General features: G+C 38.6%; 1 protein-coding gene across 8 annotated transcripts in view; it reads left to right on the plus strand.

Moving 5' to 3' along the window:
* The window catches only part of nbeab (neurobeachin b), a 408,948-nt gene that overhangs the window by 315,820 nt on the left and 69,243 nt on the right, over positions 1-23,885 (plus strand). For 7 of the 8 annotated variants that reach the window (XM_067450409.1, XM_067450410.1, XM_067450412.1 and 4 more), the window contains 4 exons: positions 11,350-11,467; positions 12,977-13,079; positions 18,121-18,236; positions 22,720-22,832. In XM_067450409.1, coding sequence (XP_067306510.1) covers positions 11,350-11,467; positions 12,977-13,079; positions 18,121-18,236; positions 22,720-22,832 — 450 coding nt within the window. Of the gene's footprint in view, positions 1-10,279; positions 11,266-11,349; positions 11,468-12,976; positions 13,080-18,120; positions 18,237-22,719; positions 22,833-23,885 lie in introns of those variants that run through there. The other variant, XM_067450414.1, reaches the window with a different exon arrangement.

Raw genomic sequence — 23,885 nt, forward strand, 5'->3', positions numbered from 1 at the left:
GCAAACGAAAAATCTCTCTTTATGTGTGCTTAGCGTGTATTGGAGCTAGCATGTCTAGGTCACTAACCCTGGAGAAAACAGCTTGCATTAATATGCTGTAATCCACTGTAATTAGTCAAAAAGCCGCACGCCAAGCAGATTGTCACAGGCTGTCAGCTTTGGCACGCTTGCAAGATGGCCCGCTGTCCCGCTGACCAGCAGGGATACCACCGAGAGCACATACACGTACGTAACACACCCTCGTGCTCCAGCTTAGCGATCAACCCCGGGTCATCAGGGGAGATTCTGTTTTTGTCCGACTGTAACATTATGATCTGCTGATTTCATTGTGTAATTAAGTCTGAAACAACATGCACTGAGTAGATTTATGAACAAATAATGTCTAAAAATACCAGGTAAAAGTAAAAAAAAAAAGATTATTATTAAACTGGTGCAAACTATTCATTGTATTCTACAAGACTGTTTAATCTTACTGCATTGAACTGGCATTTTAGTATTAATTTAGTGATCAGTACTGTAAAATATACTGTAAGTTGTGTTTAAATTGTTTCAATACGCAAACATTGCAATTAAATGTGAGAATGAACTGCAATACTTGGGATTACCATCAAATGAATTTAGTTCCCCTTTCCATCCTGTTCCTTTCAAGACTTCCTCCACCTCCATCTCTTCCTCATGTTGGGGAGTGATATGCAAAGTACATGTGCGCATGAAATAAACACAGTCAAAATAATTATATCAACACCAGGCTTCTCCTCCCACTCCCGAAATCCTCTAGGAAGCGTTTGACATAAGTTGACGAGGGTTGTCCAACAGCCGCTTCAACGCCGCCCGGAAAACGTCTGCATGCGGCGCTGGATTAGTGAGGGTAAAAAGATTTAAACTATATAATTACAAGGGGATCAAGTGCAAATTATCTACCATGCTCAACAGCCAGATTACCCTCCTCTGTTTCCCTATGACTTACCCCTGAGGATGAAAGCAACACCCTTCCCACTCATCCCAGAGACTTCCTAGCATACACATTCTAGTGCTAGCAGCTATTACTTAAAGAGACAGTTCACCCAAAAATGAAAATTAGCACATGATTTACTCACCCTCAAGCCATCCTAGGTGTATATGACAGTCTTCTTTCAGACGAATACAATCAGAGTTTTATTAAAAAATGTCTTGGCTCTTCCAGGCTTTATAATGGCAGTGAATGGATTTTTCTGTCTTGAAGTGTACTCTTAGTGCATCTATCCATCATAAAAGTGCTCCACACAGCTCCGGGGGGTTAATAAAGCCCTTATGAAGTGAATGGATGCATTTGTGTAAGAATAAAATCCATATTTAATATATATTTAAAATACCAGCTTCCGATAGACAGCCTACACAAGTCGACTTGCGTCAAAAGAGTAACCCCTGACTTGATATATGGTACATAGAAATGTACATATATGTACATTCACCCCGTTTTCAATCCCAAGGCGTCAAAATCCAAAGCATGGTCAAGTGCCTTCTGCGTCACAATGAAGACGCTAAAGGTGCCCCTTGGCGTCATTTTTCGATGCGCTGGGTGCTCCATTCATTTCAATAAGAAACCTTTGGCGTCATACACAGTAGCATTGGGTATGGGAATATTATCGTCATGGTGAAATGTATTTTTTGATTTATTTATTGAAATTATTTATTGGTTTATAATTTTGCCATTATGATATGTTGGAGTGTGATTCTCAATTAAATCAGCAAGCATAATTTCATTTACATTTATTTTATTTACGCTATTTAGACACGTTATAACATGTAATCCAACCCCACCCCCTCCCTAAACTTACCCATTTATGTGGACATGATATAAAACACAGGATATAACATACTGCATCCACGAGTTATTCAAAAAAGTTAAATAATCCAAGTTTTCCGAGGCCAAACGATTGATTTGCATGAAGAAAGTCCCAAAAAGCGAAGATCATGAACACGTCAAATTTCAAATATTGCCGCCCGTTACGTGAGATTTCATAGTGAAATTGCATTGGCTCTCGTATGTCTTGTGACCAATTGCGTCATTACGTCAGCATTGATTGTAAAATGTAATTGGCTCTCGTGTGTCTTGTGACCGATTGCGTCATGGTCAAGAGTCGTTTGAATCATTTGAATGAGATATGAATGAGTTTGTTCACGGGGCAGCGGGATCATCATTTCAGCGATTTAAAACAACTCGGTTCTTCACATGAAGACATCGTATGACTTCAGAAGACTTGGGATGCAACATGAGTCAATACTTTTATACTGTTTTGGTCAGTTTTTGCAATACTTAAATATAAGAGTAGCCTTTAAATATAAAGGCTTTTTTTGTATTGTGTCTGTTTTTACAAACGCAAAGAATTAAATGTGTCTGTGTATGACACCAAAGGTTTCCCATTGAAATGAATGCATTGAAAAATGACGCCTAGGGGTACCTTTAGCGTCTTCATTATGACGTGGAAGGCACTTGACCATGCTTTGGATTTTGACGCCTTGGGAGTGAGAATGAGTTGGTACATTGTACATAGAAATCCTCTGTCATTTCTCTTAAAAGAAACTTCTTAGACTTCTAAATCATGACCGGTGTTTTGTTTTCCTCTATCCTCTGCACTCCTTTGTGGTGTCACGACCGTTAACTTTAAAAGTGCATCTGTTGGCACTGGGGATGAGGACTAATATAATAAAATATAAAATATAATAAAATATTAGATGAAGATGTGATGTTCACAACAGCCAAGTTTGGTCGAACATCTTTGTAAAGGATTAGTTCACTTCATAAATTAAAATTTCCTGATATTTTACTCACCCTCATCTCATCCAAGAGGTTCATGTCTTTCTTTCTTCAGTCGAAAATAAATTACATTTATTGAGGAAAACATTTTAGGATTTTTCTCCTCACCATAGACTTCCATGGCAACCAAATTATTGAAGGTCCAAATCAATGCAGTTTCAAAGTTCTTCAAAGGGCTTCAGAGGCTCTGCACGATCCCAGACGAGGAATACGGTCTTATCTAGCGAAACAATCTGTAATTTTCAAAAAAATAAATAAAAATGTGTATACTTTTTAACCTAAATTGCTCATCAGCATGCCAGTGATTGTGTAATCACGTCAGAAAGGTCACACTAGACGTAGGAAAAAGTACCACCACCGAGTTTACAAAGCGCTCGCGCGAAGACTAATTCAAACGTCCTTTAGCAAAAAAAAAAAAAAAAAAAAAAGGTAAAACAACACTGTCAGATGATTTTGAAGTTTAAGATGGGGTGTTTTTTGGTAAAGGGCATTTGTTTTAATCCTCGCGAATTCGCTTGGGGCGGTACTTCTGTCTATGTCTGCGTGACCTTTCTGATGTGAGCAGCAAGATGAGCAATTTAGGTTAAAAAGTATATTCAATTAAAAAAATTTTTTTTTTTTAAATGGCCGATGGTTTCACTAGATAAGACCCTATTCTTCATCTGAGATTGCATAGAGCCTCTGAAGCCCTTCGAAGCGCTTTGAAACTGCTTTGATTTGGACCTTCAACATTTTGGTTGCCATGGAAGTCTATGGTGAGGAGAAAAATCCTGGAATGTTTTCCTCAGAAAACTTAATTTCGGTTCGACTGAAGAAAGAAAGACATGGGGGATGAGTAAAATATCAGGATCCGTGAACTAATCCTTTAACTGTAGGGTGCAAAAACTGTGTATTGTACAGCCCCCTCATATTCTTTTTTCCAGATGCATTTTGTGCTGTACTGTATATCTATTGCATTATCTACCCTACATCAATATGTGCTTGTTAAACAGTCAATATCCAAACCATTGGCATTAATAGAGACTTTGTCCTCCATTTGCAGCAATATAACTCTGGAATGGTTTTCCACTATAATAGATGTTGGAACATGGCTGCAGGGATTTGCTTCCAATAACAAGCATCAGTGAGGTCAGGCACTGAAAATCCCTCCAAAAGATGTTCAGGTCTGGCTTTTGTGCAGATTAGGCAAGTTTTTCCACTGAAGTATCTCTATGGGCATCTCCTTTTATTCTCAGGCTAATTTTAATGCTGAAACAAAAGGTATGTGCAATACAGAATTTTTTTGCCTGAGGAGATTGTTAGCCTTTTGTTCGATTTTAAGCACCCAGTATAACCGAATTAGCCAAACTTGTTTGTTGGTAGGGGATCTCCAGATATTTTTGGCCATGTACTTATTCTGTTTCAGTTCCACCTTAATGTTTTTCCATGAGATGAGTGCAGAGCTTTGTTTGCGATTTCTCTGTCAGGCTGAAGAGGCTATTCATCAAGCCAGTGCGATTCCAGTCATCTTAAGCGTGATGAGTCTCTTAAGAAGGGCCATTAGTGAGGGCTCAGCAAATGGACCCCATAGAAAATTACACTCCGTCTTTTTAAAAAGCCCTTAACACAAGCCCTCTCAAGCTGTTTATCTAGATTAGTGTTAACCACGTGTGTATATATGTGCCTACAGGGACATTTATATGCCTCTTTCTGCTCATTGTTTCCTTTTGTAGCCATTTTGATTTTTAACGAGCTTCTCATTTCACTGCAAACCAATATTTAATGGAAAACAAAATGGCTCAACCGCTAGATTTCACCATCGCCAACATATCTGTTTTCATGGCACGCACAACCTCAAGAGCATGCCTGGAATATGGCCCTTGCAGCAAAACCATTATTGACAAACTGGGTTGGACATATTAGGCAGTGATCTGAGCAGCGAGCAGAGCTCATATTCATCCGTTTATCACCGCAGTCTCGCTTCGCGACTGAAACCGTGTCACCCCGACACACGCTCTCGCATACCCTAAATGTGTGTTGACAGTGATTATGCAAAAACCACATCCTCTTTCCGGAGATACCTGCTCGGGGAGCCATTCCCCTTTACTGGGGCTGAAAAATGGATTCCGCGAGGAGCGTCCAATGAGAGGCTTCTGATTATCTGAAGGAATTTTAAATTTTGCTTATTTTCACCCCTTAGAGCACATGTCACAAACAGGAGAGATCAGATGGGAAATACAGCCTTTGATGTGAGTGTGTGTGTGTGTGTGTGTGTTTTTCTTTCAGATGAGTGTTTCTCATCTTTTAAAAGGATATACTGAAACTTCTGGTAAACAGTTTGAGCTTTGGATCAATGAATTTCACAAATCATGCTTTGGTTTTATTGCTTATTAACATGAAGCTGAAATAGCTCAGTCTTTTCCCCCCTTTATTCATTTTTAAATATACTTTATGCATTAAGATAAATTATACTCAACTATGCTCCAATTGCCCAACGAAGTGGGTGTCATGATGTATTCAGACATTTTTAAGAGAAATGCCAAAATGTCTTATATATGGCTTGACATGAACTTTTCTGCTCACCAGCCACCGTGGCTTGTGTTATTTCAAAGTTGCTAACCACTCAGCATTTTCACTGCCCACAATTTTGACATCAATACCATGGGGAAAAACTTCCATATGGATATATATTTTTGATTATTATCTCATAATTTGGGATCTGCTGTCACTTTAAGACCTGACACACAATATATTATACTGTTACACATGCGTTTACTTTCTCAACCGTTTATGGTTACTTTAAAACATGACTGACTGTTTACATAACTGTTTGCATGAATACTCACCAATACCAGCTTTTGTTTAAGCGCAATAAGCAGTGAAAAAGAACTAAATTTAGTACTGAGAGGCGGCTTTATGTGCGTGCACTTTGGGTATGAGTACAAAATCTGCGAGAATGAGTAAAATTATGCACAATCCCATTTCAAAATTCAAGCCCTGGAACACCAACAATATTCATGCAGAGGAAGCGAAACGACTCAGAGGCGCCAATGATTCCTCATGCTCCCTTTACAACCATTCTTTCAAACCTGATGAATCTTGACATTAGCCGCGTTTCCTCTACCCTTCAGATTGCGCATATGGTAACACGTCGAGTTCGCAAAAGTTTTTACTCTCGCATGAGGTGGGTTTTCCGGCAGTTCGGAAAATGAATATTTCGCTAAAACTAACGGGTTTTTTTTGCATTTACTGGCATATGTGATAAGTCAACCATTCTTTAAAGATGAAGCAGTATGTTTGGACAGAAGACAAGACAGAGTTCTTTATTTAACTCATAAAAGACAAAAGAATAATGGGAATACTGGATTCTAAATAACAAAGAAATGCCACAATTTATCAAGACCTCTAAGCAGATGAGAAGAAACACACAGAAAGTCTTGATACAAGGCCGCTCCCAAGTATAATGGACTTTTCTTGCCATTAATGCTTGGATAAAACAACTACGTCTTCTTCCATTAAAAATAATGGCTAGTGCGGTGGCTGGGATATACATAAACATCCTTATCCATGATTTTTGGAATGATTTTCGGGAGATGAAAAAATAGGCTTTAGTCGCACATCATCGGTTAATGGAAATAGAGTCATTTTGAATGAACTTTTCGAATTAACAAAAATATTTGAAGTTATGTGAATTAGAACACAGTTTTGCATACTTGATTACAAACACTTCATTTAAAAGTCATTTTTTGAAGCACATGCATGTGGACATATTGACCAAAAATTATAAAATTTCTGTGCTTGTGATTTAAATTAAGGTTGAAAGGGCAGCAACAGCGGAGGACGAATGTGAGCATGAATTTGGCAGCAACAAGGCTAGGTGGAAGGGCACACACACACACACACACACACACACACACACACACACACACACACACACACACACACACACATAGTGAGCAGACTGGAGTAGTCACACCTTGTCATCCTGTGCCTTTTCTCCTGAAGCCAGAAGCCAACAACAGCCGGCGGTAAACAGTCCAGACCCCCACCTGTTCAAAAACAGGCCCTTTGGTAAAGACTGTCACATACTGTGCTGGTCTTTCCTCTCTACAACTATACAATGCCACAGCATGTCTGCTTTCAAAACTCAGCTGCCCCTTACGCCAGACACACTGTACCCTGCAGTAAAGGCCTTTTACAAGCTACAAAAGTCAGTCAGCCTTTTCTTAATGTGTCCATTACAGCCGTTGAGTGGCAGTGATCGTTTTAAAGGTCTGGTTAATTTCTGTTTAATCTCTTTAAAGGAACAGTCCGTCCCAAAAAAAAAAAATGGTTTGATGTTTTAATGTCGAATTGCAAATGAGATTTGAGAGCTAGTCAAGATTAATTAAAGGGGTTCGGTGAATACTGACTATGATCTATAATATGGCATCAGAAAATATGAAATGTATCGCATGTCAAAGTTTGAATGCACTTTAAAAGTTCATTTTCAGCCGGACTAAAGCAATAATTTGATAATAAATACAAAATATTATTATTATTATTATTATTGAGTATTGAGATCGTCGTATGAGCAATAAATGTGAGTTTGACATTGGGACAAGCATCTAGTGTATTTTTCCAAATGTGTTCCACTAAAGAAGAAGAAAAATGGGTTTGGAACAACATTTGTGACCCAGATTACTGTTTTTTTTAAATTATTATTATTATTATTTTTTAATCATTAGTATTTTAAGTAAAGCTCATGTTCCATGAAGACCTTTTGTTAGTTTCCTATCGTAAATATATGACAAATGTATTATTATTCGTTATACGCATTAAGGATTTCACTTGGACAACTTTAAAGGCAATTTTCTCAATATTTATACTTTTTGCACTCTAAGATTCCAGATTTTCAAATACTTGTATCTCAGCCAAATATTGTCCTATCAAACCATACATCAATGGAAAGCTTATTTATTAAACTGCAAGATTATGTATAAATCTCAATTTTATATAAAAAAAAAAAAAAAACATTCATTATGACCGGTTTTATGGTTCAGGGTCACATTTGGGTTAGTAGGATGAAAGAGTTTTAATTTTGGGTGCACTGTTCCTTTAAATGTATCTATGTGCAGATAAAATGACTGTTAGACTGTGGGGTTTGAACCTCTTTAGCTCATATATACATTTTCTCTCGCGCACCGTAGGGAGTAGTCACTATTCTTAAGATGAGACAAGTGCTCTCACTTTCTGGACACATTTTCCCCTCGCTCATTCCACACACACACACACACACACACACACGAGTCCCAGCAGTGGAAGCCTATTAGACAAATCTGCAGAGAGCCCAGCAGAGGTGCTATGATGGCAGGTTGTCAGTGCGACAGACGACCGGCTTTATAAACATATCAGTCATGCTGGCTGTTATATCCCCGGCCAGACTCAGCACACATTTGACATGGAGAGGGATTGCACTCATCTCTCGAGGGGCTGTGTGAAAAATTGTGTCCGGTTTAAAAATGACGGATCTTTTAGATATATTCCCCCCTGTCATAACGTTCCATTCGGCGGGCAGTTCGGGGCATCCTTTGAAGAATAAGAATGGTGAAAAAGATTTGGCTTGGATGTCATGCTCTATAATGGCTGTTAACAACAATAAAAGGGGAAGAATTGTGCGACCGATTGTCAATAGGGGCCTGGTGTTTATTTACAGAAGCCAAATTTATAAATTGCACTGACAACAAAACAGTTGAATTCTTCCACTTATGCAATAAACATGTTAATATGCATCTGTTAGAAACCTTTTACAACCCTAACAGCTGCCTATTCAGCATACATAAGCATCCAAACGTGTGCTAGGTAAGCCGCGCGGCCCTGTGTGTGCGCTGACAGGCCGTGAGCAGTGAGGTAAAAGCCTGGAGCCTGTTCCTGCTCGGCTGCTGCTGGTGTGATTAGATTGGGGCAGAAGCCTCCAGCTGGCAGGCCTGTCTGGGACCCGGGGCCGCTCGTCCCTGACACTCGTCACCATTGTGACACCTCTGACAGGCAGCGGACAGCCCAGCCAGACAGGTTCATTAAGCCCCATTTTTTACAGCTGGGCCTCCGTCTTTCTCTCTCTCTCCGTTTCTCCACGATGAGAACAAAAAGACGGGAGAATATAACGACTGCACTTTGTCAGAGACCTCTGCGTCTACAGGGGCACTGGCTTGTTGATGTTTGAAGCGCCAGCTCTGTTGTTATGACAAATTTTTTTCTGATGTGACCTATTTTGAGACGCTTTTTCTCCTGCAATATCTTTTGTTGTCGGCTAACCCTTTGACCTGTGCTTTGTCACAGGAAGAGACAGGCAAGGACATGTGTAGATGCATATACATTTGAATATGTCCACTGAAACACAAATATGTCTTGTACTTTATTATTATTATTTATTATTGTTGTTGTTGTTGTTGTTGTTGTTGTTGTTGTTGTTGGTGGTGGTGGTGGCAAGCACCTGTCACATTTTAATGAAATGTAAAACTTATTCTTACTTGATGATGATGATGATGATGATGATGATGATGATTATTATTATTATTATTATTATTATTATTATTATTAGTAGTAGTAGTAGTAGTAGTAGTAGTAGTAGTAGTATTAGTATTATTAATGACAATAATATACATATTTATCATTGTTGTTGTATTAAATATTTATTTCGTTTTTAGAATTATAATAATAATAATAATAATTATTATTATTATTATTATTATTATTATTATTGATTACAATAATAAACATGTTTATCATTGCTGTTGTATTATTAAATATTTATTTTGTTTTTAGTCATATTAATTATGATGATGATGATGATGATGATTATTATTATTATTATTATTATTGAAAACGTGATTGTTTTATCATTATCATTCATAAACGATTAATGTTTTATAATAATAATAATAATTATTATTATTATTATTATTATTATTATTATTATTATTATGTTGGTTCATGTATTATTGTTTATTATTCATATTCTTATTACTATTTGGGTTAATTTAGTATTGTATTATTATTATTATTATTATTATTAAATATAGTTGATATTAATATTGTAATAATGTATTAATGTAATAGTTTATTAATACGTAATATAATATAAAAAGTATAAATATGATATAAAGTATAAAGTAATATACAATTATTATTATGGTTAATGTATTTTATACATTTTATTGTTTTGTTATTATTATTAGTATTTTATTATTAAATATAGTTGATATTAATATTGTAATAATGAATTAATGTAATATCCTATTAATACACATTTTGTTTTTATTATTTTAAATTAATTAGTTTTTATTTCTGTTTATGATTAACATGTTTGTCATTATTATATTATATGTATTCTTATTCTTATTATTCTTATCATCATAATTATTATGTATTTTCTGATTGTTGAACATGATAGTTTCCCTTCATTATTATTTGTTTTCTAACAGCCACTATTGCTCTCTCCATTGTTCTCTCAGCATGTGGGAAGTCATTGAACCTCAAATGCCAAATCTCTCAATGGTTCTTCTAACTGCCTATCCACTAAACTGCTGTTTTCCTTACAACCTGTAAACTACGACAGCTCATTGAGTTCAGGCCTGTCAGGGTGTCAACCTATCTGTATATCTAACGGTGGTTGTTGGTGGTTTGTATGGAGTACCTACAGTGGTGGCTGGTGAGCATAGATATAATCCATTTTTAATTGATCCCCAGAGTCTCTGAAGTGACAGGAGGCTTATTCTGGGGAGGCCAGTCTGGTTGGTGGAGGCTTTCGGTATCTCTAAAGATAAATTATATTTAGGTCCTAACCTTAACCGATTCCCATTCACAGTTACTGTACACAATGTCCCAAACCTATCCTCCACCACAAAACCTTTCATCACCTTTGCCCCCACCCAGAATGGGCTCTTATCTATGTGCCACAAGGCATTCTCTTTTTTGAGGCTTGAAGAATGCGAGTGTGTACGCATGTGTTTGTGTGTGTACCTCTTGGTCCATTAAAGTGGTAGGTGGGGAATGGAGTTTGGCTCATTCTCACTTGTCAGGATGAAGCTCTTGATCCAGCCTCCGAGGTCTCTGGGGGTCTCCGAGGAGCAACTCACTAATGATCCTCCTCTTGCCCCAGCCCTGTGTTAGTATGGATTATTTACGCCTGCCTTACCCCCGTAGGGACTGTGTTCCAACAGCACAGTAAGAGCGAGAGAGAGAGACGTGTCAAACAAAATAGAGGAAAGGTGGAAAGATGGCCTTTTGCATCATCAACAGAAAGCAGCATCTTGCGTCTTTTTAGAGATGCCTCCATTTTGAGAAGCCTATCAAAGGCACGACCTGTCACTCAATGGATTCCAGCCAGCATTTTTGACGGGAATGGAATGTTTCGCAGTGCTCCGTCAAAGTGGTTTCATGGCATGATGATTGGAGTGACAATCAAATCGCAACTACGGAATGTGTTTCCCGAGCAACGACCATAACACGTATGACACCGCATTGAAAAACATCTGAAAAATCTGTTGAATTGCAGTTCAGTTAACGAACTTCTTTCTTTTTTGTCTACGCAGGTGCTGGTCTACTCTGAGGGGCTTCACGGCAAATGGATGTTCAGCGAGATCCGAGCAGTGTTCACCCGACGCTTCCTGCTTCAGAACACAGCGCTGGAGATCTTCATGGCTAACAGAAGTAAAACACTCCTCTGTGCTTTCCACTTTTTGAATACAAAAACCATGACCACTCAGATCTCTGTCTTGCTAAAAAGTTTTCATAAAACCAGCAAAACATGCTTGGTCAACTAGTTTCCAAAAGTCTACATTGGATGACGAAGTTTTATGGGTAACATTTTACAATATTTGTAAAGATTAAAGGTGCAGTGTGTAGATTTGAGTGGCCCACCCACCGCTCACCCCTCTCTTTTGAAGCACATTTAGAAGCTACAGTGGCTGACATAGGACAAAAAAATGTAATCGTGGGAGAGAGCAGAGAGTGACTAACGCTCCGTAGAGAAGTTTGTCCGTTTAGGGCTACTGTAGAAACATGACACCAAAAATGATGATTTCACTTTAGGGGGACCTGAAGATTGAAATGGATCATTCTAAGGTAATAAAAACATAACGGTATATTATGTAAGGTGTTATACTCCACTCAAAACTCAAAAATATCATATTGGATTTCTGTTAATAGAGCCTCATAAATACATATTGCACCTTTAATACATTAGATATCATGAATATTTGACTGCATTTATTATATATTGTAACAGTATATACAGTATATATTTCTAAAGGATCATGAGACACTGAAGAAAATTCAGCTTTGCCATCACAGGACTAAATTACAATTTAAAATATATTCAAATTGGAAAAAAAGGCAAATAACATTTTTACAATATTACTTTTTGTGCTATGTTTTTCATTAAAATAATTGCAACCTTGGTGTGAGCATGAGACTTCTTTCAAAAACATTTGATAAAATCACACTGAGTGAGCTCAAACCTTTGAATGGTAGTGTATAATTTGATATGATGTTTTATGGACATGAACAAATATTAATAAATTGATACTAATAAACTGAATCTGTTAATATTTGACTGGTGAGCATGGCTATATGCTGGTTCGCCTAAGCTTAAACCAGTATGGAATTTCATAGTTCTTTCAACAATTTGCTATGCAGTACCATTTATAAAATTCACATAACCTAGGATTTGAATTTTTATGAATACATCTCCATTTACAGGCCCAATAGGAGGGCTATACTAAAGGTGTAAAGTATAAAATATCCTTACAGTCAAAATTAAAATAGACCAACATGTTATCTCTTAGACTATGAAATGTGTCCTGTGCAAACAGGTTTGGCTGAACTACCAAGTTTTTATTTTTTATTTTTAATAAATGAATTGAAAATCAATCAATATTCTCAGATTAAGGGGTGGAATAGTTTAATTTTTTTGTCATTAAAATGCAGTAAAGACGTAGTTCCCCAATGGCCCTGTAGAGTACCAGACCTCTCTGCTAACTGCTAAGATTTACCAACTCTTTTCTTTATATAATAATTGTGTCCTCAAAATTGAAAAACATGTGACTGAACATTTGCTAAGCAGCATTTGTTTACCTGTTCTGTGAAAATGTTTACTCATATTTGGATGTGCTGTACTATAGGCCATTGTTTAACATGTGACGTCATTGCCTCCCTCAGCGTCCGTCATGTTTAACTTCCCCGATCAGGCCACAGTGAAGAAGGTGGTCTACAGTCTTCCTCGCGTGGGCGTCGGCACAAGTTACGGCCTTCCACAGGCCAGGCAAGTCTGTTTCTAGTTCTCTGGAACCTGCACGTGGTTGCCATTCAAAATATTGTTCAAAAACAATGTTTACTCAGTCTTTATTTTGTTTAAAAGTCTAGCATGACGACCACATCAAATGTCAGAAACGATTGATCCTCAGTGTACTCCTTTGCTGTGCAACTGAGGTAGAGGTAGTTACTTGCGGCATGGGTGTCTTTGCATATTTGTCCCTGACTGAACCTACCAAATAAACCCATATTCTTTAGCGTATTTCAATTGAAATCCATGCTAGTCGTCACAATAAGTATACACATGATGATGCTACAGTGATGAGCCGAAAACTTTGACCAGTCACAGGTGAAGTGAATATTGTTGATCATCATCTCCTAACAAGGTCACATATTAAAGGGTTTCTTCAGCGATTAGCATATGGCTTTCTATCAGTAGAAACCCTGGAGTATATTTGAATGATCGTGCTCCCCCTTCTCATATCCCCCTTAGACGATTAGACGAGAGATTTGTGCATTTTATTTCTGGAAAAATTACTCCGGTGGCGCAAATATCGTCGATTTGCGTCATCGGTAAAATGTTTGGACAGGGGCTAAAGACTACTGCCAGTAGAGGGAGCTATTTCCGTATGTTTTCAACTCGCATATGGGGGATGGGGTCGCACTTACAGCTCAGCTCGGCTCTGGCATTCATGGAAACGGTGCGGCCGGCGGAGCAAAGTGAGTATTTTATCTTCTCAAGTTAATTCCTATGAAAGTTTATCTTCCAAAGGCATGAACTGAAAACGCGCCAGACTGAACACGCGCTGAGAACGACTGCCGCGAGCGTGGACACGTTTACCTCGGCTCTACGAGAGCTCATTCAGCTCTCGTTTACCTCAGCTCTACGAGAGCTCATTCTGCTCATCATGAAGCGTGTAATCTGACTCGTGCTGCGTTTGTGCTGACACTTCCTCAGCGGCTAAATCACAATATATTGAACAGACACGTTCAGTTTTTAATTGTAGCGTCTGTTCTCTAATTGAACTGATTTTATGAAGATGAACGCGGTGGGAATCAGTGTGATCAATGATTCAGTAGCGGTGGCTTTGGGAATGGCCTCACAGGGCAGCGAAGCATTCTGGGAATTGTTGTCTTTAATCCCCATGAGACAAAAATACATTTTCTGTCTTTTCTCAGTCTAGAAAGCACCAAATTCAAAAATAATTTCACATTTCTACTACATTAATGACCCAGTTTATATACAGATTCATCTTCCCAGTGCTGAAGTACCCCTTTAAGGTCTGGGGAGATTAGATGGTAAGCAAACAATCAGCTACCAGCTACAAACCAATGGCAGGGTGTTGGATGTCCAAGGCTCATTGATGCACAGGGGCAATGAAGGCTATCACGTCTTGTCTAAGCCAACAGGTCTACTGTGGCACAAGTTACAATTTTTTTAATGATGGCTATTCCAGGGATGTGTCACAACATCCTGCGAATGGGAATGTGTAGCTGCAGACACACAGTGTCTATGATCGCACCTGTCAAACGTCGGAAGCGCCTACAAAGGGGACGCGAACATCAGAACTGGACCTTGGAGCAGTGGAAGAAGATTGCCTGGTCCAATCACATGGGCGGCCGTGTACATGTGTGCCGTTTACCTGGGGATATGATGATGCACCAGGATGGACTTTGGGACGACAAACTGATGGAGGGAGTGTGATGCTTTGGGCAATATTCTGTTGAGAAACCCTGGGTCTGGCTATTCATGTGGATGTAACTGTGACGCGTGTCACCTACCTAAACATTGTAGCAGACCATGTATACATGTATACATTTTTTCTCCCTTTTTCATTGTTGAACATTGAGATTCTTCGAAAGTGCGTTATAAATAAAATCTATTATTATTATTATTATTATTATTATTATTATTATTATTATTATTATTATTATTATTATTATTAATATTATTAATATTATTATTATTATTATTATTATTATTATTATTATTATTATTATTATTATTATTATTATTATTATTATTATGTATACCTCTTCATGACAATGGTGTTTCCTGGTGAAAGTGGCCTCTTTTAGTAGGATAATGGACCCTGCCACACTGCTCACATTGTTCAGAAATGGTTTGAGGAACATGACGAAAAGTTCAAAGTGTTTCCTTGGCCTCCAACTCCGTTAGAAAGCTCTCAATCTAATTGTTTAGGCAGCACACGGAGGACCATCTGTGGATATATTAATATATATACATGCATATACACACACACACACACACATGGGTGGGAATCGGCAGAGGCTCTACGATATGATTTTATCACAATACTTAAGGCAGGATACGATATTATTGTGATTTAAAAAAATGCTGAGTATTGCAATAGCATAATGATACAGCCATTATGAATGACCATGCACATTTTGCTTTCACGTTAGAATTAGCGCCAATTTGGGTGTGACAATTGCTTGAATGGTGGGTTCATTTTTCTTCTTAATGAAAAAGATGGCTTGCACTTGTTCCGTGTCATATCAACACGTAGCCTAACTAACACATAAACATGGACTGAGCGGTCCTCATTCAGAAATATGCGAGAATGTGAAGCACTCTCGCATATTCTCTGCACACACAGCTGACTGCGTGAGTGATGTGCTGTTTGTGATATTACAGTCTGAAAGAAATATTTTAAATCATTATTATCATTTCATGCATTATAATGCAAAGCTTACAGTAACATTTTGCACAATACAAGCTGAAATATTTGGCCAGATTTGAAAATCTGGAATCTGAGGGTGCAAAAAAAATCTAAATATTAAGAAAATGGCCAAATTATCCAAATGAAGCCCTTAGCAATGTATATTACTACTAAAAATACATTTTTGATATATTTATGGTAGAAATATCTTCATGGAACATGATCTTTACTTATTAATCATTATAAAAAAACAATAATAATAATTTTGACCCACATACAATGTAATGTTGGCTATTGCCACAATTATACCCGTGCGATTGAGGATTGAGATCTGGGGAATTTGGTGGTCGTCACCTCAAACTCGTTGTTGTGCTTCTCATACCATTCCTGAACTCTTTTTGCTTTGTGGCAGGGCTTATTGGATTGGGTGCCATCAGGGAATGCATGTTTCCATGAAAGGGTATACATGGTCTGCAACAATGCTTATGTAGGTTGTACGTGTCAAAAAGTAATATCCACATGGATGGCAGGACCCAAGGTTTCCCAGCAGAACATTGCCAAAAGCATCACACTACCTCCGCTGGCTTTTCCGTCCCATAGTGCATCCTGGTGCCATGTGTTCATCAGACAAAAATTCATCAGACCAGGCCTTTTTCTGTTGCTCCATGGTCCAGCTCTGATGCTTACGTGCCTACTGGACAGGGTCAGCCTGACTGGTCTGCGGCTATGCAGCCCTATACGAAACAATGCACTGTGTATTCTGACACCTTTGTATTAGATCCAGCATGAACTTACAGGCGGATTCAAGGCACTAGTTCTCGCCTACAAAACAACCACTGGCTCTGTACCAATATACCTAAACTCACTTGTTCAGACTTACACACCCTCCAGAAGCTTGCGTTCTGCGAGTGAGCGGCGCCTCGTGGTTCCATCCCAAAGAGGCATGAAATCGCTCTCACGGACATTTTCCTGGACCGTTCCCACCTGGTGGAATGACCTGCCGATCTCAATTCGTGCTGCCGAGTCTGTAGCCATTTTTAAAAAACATCTTAAGACACATCTTTTCCATTTGCACCTGACCAATACAGAATAGCACTTACTGATCACCACAGCAACGACCAAAAAGCGCACACTCCTAGATCATATCTACGTCTCTCATCCGGATTTGTGTCTTCAGGCGGGTGTGTTACATAGTTATCATAGGTATCATAATCCGGTGTACTGTATTTTGCGTACGTGAGTTTTTGTTGTAGATGGCTATTGCTGCGCGTTTAGCTAGAATGCCATACAAAACCAACCCATTGGGCCACTGAATCCGCATTAACGACAACAGTTGGGGCAACAGCCTTAGTCCTAATGGGTTGTTATCATAGCTATCAAAATCCAGTGTTCTGTATTTTACGTACGTGAGTTTTTGTTGTAGGTGGCTATTGTAGGTGGCTATAAAAAATAAAAAAATAAAAAATGTGTACTGTGCTAATTAATTGAGACTTCTTACAGCTCTTACGGGTTGTTGGCCTTGTTTGTTTCGTTGCTTCTATTGCTCTACCCTTTTTGCAATTCGCTTTGGATAAAAGCGTCTGCTAAATGATTAAATGTAAATGTAAATTTCTTGAGCAATTTGAGCTACAGAAGCTCATCTGTTTGATCAGACCACACAAGCCAGCCTACACTCCCCACGTGCATCAATGAGCCTTGGCCGGCTATGACCCTGTCACCAGTTCACCACTGTTCCTTACTTTGACCTCTTTTGATACTGACCACTGCAGACCAGGAAAACCCCACAAGAGCTGCAGTTTTGGAGATGCTCTGACCCATGCTTCATTATAATCGATAATGCATTTCTAGTATCATTGCTGATAATAAGTACTTCATTGTCTTGCTGTTAGTCAGAATAAGTGCAGGGAAGGTGCACAGAATTTTTCAAAAGACATTTAGGAGGATAAAAAAATAAATAAAGAAAAGGAAACATACAAGTCATGCACGTGGATGAGAATCCCTGAGAGAGGTCCGATTTAGGCACTGCACCAGAATTCTCTGTTGTTCTCATATTTTTAGCATGTGTGCTGCATATACTTCAAGAGCAAAGGCGCATTATGGTCATCTGCAAAGAATCTCTTTTGCTGGAACTGATGCATTCATTACACACCACAGTAAAGAGCGTGACAGCCTTGCGTGTGTGAGCTGATGTACTCTTTTGTCTTTTTTTGGAAGCTAAATGTTACAATGTCATATTTTGAGTTATAATCCATTTGCAGAACAAGCCAAGTCCACAATAATCAAAGTAAATGAAAGCAAATGTTGAGCTGGATTTGAGCCCTGCTTATTGGTGAAGTTTTCTGCTTTTTTTGTTTTGTTTTTTTGCAGGCGGATTTCTTTGGCCACCCCTCGTCAGCTCTTCAAGTCTTCTAATATGACTCAGCGCTGGCAAAGACGAGAGATCTCAAACTTTGAGTACCTGATGTTTCTCAACACCATCGCAGGTCAGAATATGTTTGTTTTTCAGGGTTAAACAGTCATTTAAACCAAATTATTAGGGACCATTTGCAATCAAGTTTGACACTCTTAATATCGTCTTTAATGGTCATTATGAATTTGTCCACTGATCAGTGTTTTTAAAATATATCTGCTAGAATCTATTGGTTGGACATGGACATGGAAGTTCCTGCCAGCAAACTATTATTTTAAAAAATATATGTATTTTATTGGGTTTCTTTTTTCAAACAAAAAATGTACTGTCTTTCCCCTCATTATTTATTTAGGAGCTATATTTTCCCTTCACACTCTATTGTAGCCGTGGACTCTTTGGGATAATTAGTGTGTCTCTGTGAGTGTGTGCAGAGTTGAAATATTCTGTTGCAAAGTCTCTGATGTGAACTAGTGAGAATACGTGCGCGCACACACACACACCTCCTCTTGACACTGAAATGTGTCATCCCTGCTCGCGCTGCATATTCATGCATATTTATATTTAGCTCCGGCTTGAGTTCGAAACATTATTGTCAGCTAATTAGATGTAAGGCAGAGTTGGAATGGGGTAAAATTCATTAAAGGCAGGAGTGGTAATGACCTGTGCTGACAGAGGTGTCAGTGAAGCCCAGGCCCACCGACAGGAGAGAGAGAGGGGTGTTAATGTGAAGCCGGTCCGCTCCTAATTAAACACTATTGCGGTGATATTAACATCTTCCACCCGGGCCTCGGCCCTGTCAGCTCAACCTCCCCTCATCTCAACCTTTTTCCTCCTCTCGGCCCCACTTCACCGTGTGGTATTAACCTGGTTAATCAAGTCTATCTCATCCTAGACCCAGTCAGTGGAAGTATCTGAATACCAGAATATTTTATTTTATTTTATTTTATTTTATTTTATTTTATTTTATTTTATTTTATTTTATTTTATTTTATTTTATTTTATTTTATTTTATTTTATTTTATTTTATTTTATTTTATATTTTATTTATTATAATTTTTTATTTGTTTATAAATTGCAGCCTAACAGCTAGGTTGACAAAACCATTGTTTTGCATTGGTTGTTATTTTGATGTGCATATAAATGTTTTGTGTTGATATGAAAAAATATACAGCTTTATAAAAAAATAAAATAAAATAAAAACAATATATATATATATATATATATATATATATATATATATATATAATATACACTGTCCTTTTTTATCACTGTTGTTTAAAATAATCAGTAACATTATTTTAATCGTAATATTGGCAATGGAGTAATTAATGGCATGTTTGTTTAATTGACAGCATTAAAACTAAACTGCTCATACTGTATAAAACCACTTGAGAGCTTTATAAATCATAGAAGTGTTTTATCTGTACGCTCTAAGAGGTGGCCGTTTAAGAGGGAGATTAATGACAGCCATTTGCGATGGGTCTGGTAATTAGCCCACACACACTATCATCTCCAACCATCATGACAGGCCTGGAGAACCCAGAACCAAAGCCCACATCATCAAACTCTCCACACATGCTCTCCTGCTTTTCTCAGTCAGTTATCGAAACTAAGATGTCCCTGTGGGGTAGTATCACTTCTGAGGATTTTCAGGGTCAGGTTTACTTTTTTCCACATGAAATACCAGGCTTCGAGTCATTGTCTGAGTAATCGCACTGTAAAGATGAAATAGCCCCACAGAATCTCTTCTTTAAGATCTCTTATTTATTTCTTTAAGAGATTCTGTATATTAACATAACCAAGCTTCAGTGGCGTCCTTACAGCTCCAGATCACAGCGGTAGCCAGACGAGTCTGGAAACTTTTCTGTCCGCACAGCAAGCACAAATCACGCCAGCACCTTTGCAATGTCTCTTAGAGGGTTTACAGGGCTATATATCAAATTGGCATTTTCCAAAAATCTTGGCTACGGTTCTCTTTCATAAAAAAATCTGATATATAAGACATCAGGCATTACATTATCACCATCTTCCTAATATTTTGTTGGTCCCCCTTTTGCTGCCAAAACAGCCCTAACCTGTCGAGGCATGAACTCCAATAGACATCTGAAGGTGTACTGTGATATTTGGCACCAAGATGTTAGCAGCAGATCCTTTAAGTCCAGTAAGTTGCGAGGTGGTGCCTCCATGGCTCGGACTTGTTTGTTCAGGACATACCACAGATGCTCAACTGGATTAAGATCTGGTGAGGCCTAGTCAACACCTCAAATTCATTGTGCTCTTCAAACCATTACTGAACCATTTTTGCTTTGTGGCAGGGCTCATTGTCCTGCTGAAAAAGGCCCCAACCACCAGGGAATACCATTTCCATAAAAGAGAGTACATGGTCTGCAACAATGCTTAGATTGGTGGTACGTGTAAAAAAAGTACCTATACGAAGACTCAAGGTTTCCCAGCAGAACATTGCCCAAAGCATCACACTGCCTCCGTCAGCTTGCATTCTTCCCATAGTGCATCCTGGTGCCATGTGTTCCACAGGTAAACAATGCACACACACCTGGCCATCCGCGTGATGCAAAAGAAAATGTGATTCATCAGACCAGGCCACCTTCTTCCATTTCTCCGTGGTCCAGTTCTGATGCTCACTTCCCACTGTTGGCACTTTCGGCATGTGGACAGGGGTCAGCAGGGGCACCCCGACTTGTCAGCAGCCCCATACACAACAAACAGCGATGCACTGTGTATTCTGACACCTTTGTATCAGAGCCAGCATGTTCGTCTGTTTGATCGGATCACACGGGCCAGCTTTCACTCCCCACATGCATCAATGAGCCTTGGCCGTCCATGGCTGGTTCACCACTGTTCCTTCCTTGGATCACTTTTGATACTGACCACTGCAGACCAGGAACACCCCACAAGAGCTGCAGTTTTGGGGATGATCTGACCCAGTCGTCCAGCCATCACAATTTGGCCCTTGTCAAACTCGCTCAAATCCTTGCGCTTGCCCATTTCTCCTGCTTCTAACAAATCAACCTTGTGTGTGTGTGTGTGTGTGTGTGTGTGTGTGTGTGTGTGTGTGTGTGTGTGTGTGTGTGTATAGAGCTGTATGTCATTCAATTAAATTTTTTACTAATTAATATACTTTTTAATGTAATTAATTACCATTAATCATGATTATAAAGAGTGGATTTTGTAATAATTTTATATTGTATTAATTGTCACGTCTGAATGGTTTAAAGCATTTGCATGAATAAGAGCTTGATCATATAATGTAATGCTAGCCAAAGGATGATAGTATATATCAGTATATAATTTATATATAAGTTATATATACACATACAGTATGTAAAGAAAGATAATAAATTAAAATCAAACATTTAAAATAAACGAATTAATTATTAATAATAAAGAAGTTAATAGAATGATTTCTGTAGGATCATGTGACTGAAGTCTGGAGGCTGAAAATTAATCTTTGCCATCAAAGGATTGACAGGAATAAATCACTGTATATTTTAAAATATATTCAAATAGAAAATAATTATTTAAATTGTTGTAATATTTCACAATATTACTTTTTATACTGTATTTTTGATCACATGTTGAGCAAAGAGACAAAAAAAATCTTACCAACCATATACTGCCACTTTGTGCCCAATTAAAGTTTGCATCCATAGTTTTTTATGAGTTTTGCATATCCTACTCAATGAAGGCTGTCATCTGAGAGAAATGATAGGACATTTAGAAGAGAGACAAGCCATTTTATAGCTTTCTTTTCATGATTGGATCTCCTGTGACAGTTCGTTCCATCTGAAATCCATATTCCTTCAGCAAGGAAACAGACACAGGGCAGAAAGAGAGAGCGAGATAAGGAAAGATGAAGAGAGAGAAATGGAAGGAGAACAAGACAAAGCCACATCTGGCGTCTATTGCATTGCCGCATATGTGCTCAGTCATGGATACTTCGTATAGGTCTCCATGGTTACCACAACTCTCTGGCCAATCAGAGGAGAGGCCTGACTGTGCCACAGGAAGGGGTGTCAAGGGTACGGTGTCATCTTCTGGAAGAATTTGCATGCCTTTAATTACACCCACTCCACAACTTCACCGCACAATTTTCACTTTCAGGAAACTTTAACCAAGAAAACCTTTTATAACCCTCCAGTGCTGTAATACATTCATTAGGCACTATGACAGACAACTACACCAACATCTGCCAGTTCATCTTGTTGAAAGCTCTATTACTGTACATGTTGTTATGAAAGTTGTTGTTATCATCTTAGCTCGCAGTGGGATACAGTGTTTGCCATCAAACACACTTGTTTCTTCCTTTTTATAAATGAGGCAGTCATGTCATTGATATTATCATATTATGAATTGATGATGTCCTAGGATGAGGACTTCTCACACTCCTTCACAGAGAGGAAAGCACAGAAGCCAGCAGTCATGAGCCCTGAAAAATAACCAAAATGACAATGGGTCGACAACTGCAGTTCTGCATTTTGGATTGCCTTTATGTTTCCCACCTGCCTTACTAATTTCCAATACCTTTACTCTTTCAGGAAGGACATATAATGACCTGAACCAGTATCCTGTGTTTCCTTGGGTCCTTACAAACTATGAGTCAGAAGAGCTGGACCTGACAATTCCTGGCAACTTCAGAGATCTTTCAAAGGTACAAAACATCTATTTATTTATCTCTCCGTCTGTCTGTCTGCCTGCTATCTATAGCTGTAGGATGGTCAGCGTTTTCTCTTAGGTATTTTTTTCTTAATTATTTATCTTTAGGGCTACACTACATTATTTTTCCATCCACTAGAGGGCACCTATTAAAAATAAAGGCGTAGTTTGATGACGCCAAATTTGAGTGCAAAATCTTGGGACGTGGGCTGCGTCCGAAAACCTAGGCAGCTGACTCGTTGCCTCGCTGCCTTATCAGACAGTGACTTGTAAGGCCGCATTTTGTGCATGAAGGCACCTCATGAAACTAATTTAGGACAGACTTCTAAGGCAGTGTAACAGTTTAATGATCTACAGCAAAATAGAGAGAGCTTTGGTGAGAACTAAACACATATTTATTTACTACATTAGTCATTTCTCGTTAGAAATGACATCAGAAGTGGAACATATTGGATAAAAACATACAGTTACACACAAACTGACCCACAAACGCAACTTTCGGACGCCATCTTTTTTCCCCAGCTCAACTGTCACTGAATGGAAAGCACAGGATTGTGGGATATCAAAGGCAGCGAAGGATACATGTATCCTGCCTTCAAAAATCGATCAGATGAAGGTATCTCAGGAGGCAGGAAGTGAAGCAAACATTAGATTCGGACGTGGATTGATGCCTTCCTGCCTTGAAATGTGTCCTCCGAAGGCAGCATTTTGCCAGTTTCAGACGCAGCCGTGGTCTTCACCTCACTGCCGGTGGGGAAGTATCGGGCTAGGACTCGGGCATAAATCAGTTCATGGATGCGGTTATAACTGTTACTGTGGTATGAAGCAGAGCAGTTGTGGAGAGAATGTGCAGTTGTGGACAGAGTGTTGTGGAGCTGAGCAAGGCCACTGGAGCGATTGTTACGTAAACACATGGCTCGCCGCGAGCAGTAGGACTTTTTATTATGTCGGGCCACGGTCACGGGCGCCATTTCCGCAACGCAGCTCTGTTTATCATATTAGATAAATTTGAGTGTGTTTAAAATGATGTTATGACGTTACTCTGTGT

Source organism: Pseudorasbora parva, chromosome 8, assembly GCF_024679245.1.
Source record: "Pseudorasbora parva isolate DD20220531a chromosome 8, ASM2467924v1, whole genome shotgun sequence".
Classification (NCBI taxonomy): Eukaryota; Metazoa; Chordata; class Actinopteri; order Cypriniformes; family Gobionidae; genus Pseudorasbora; species Pseudorasbora parva.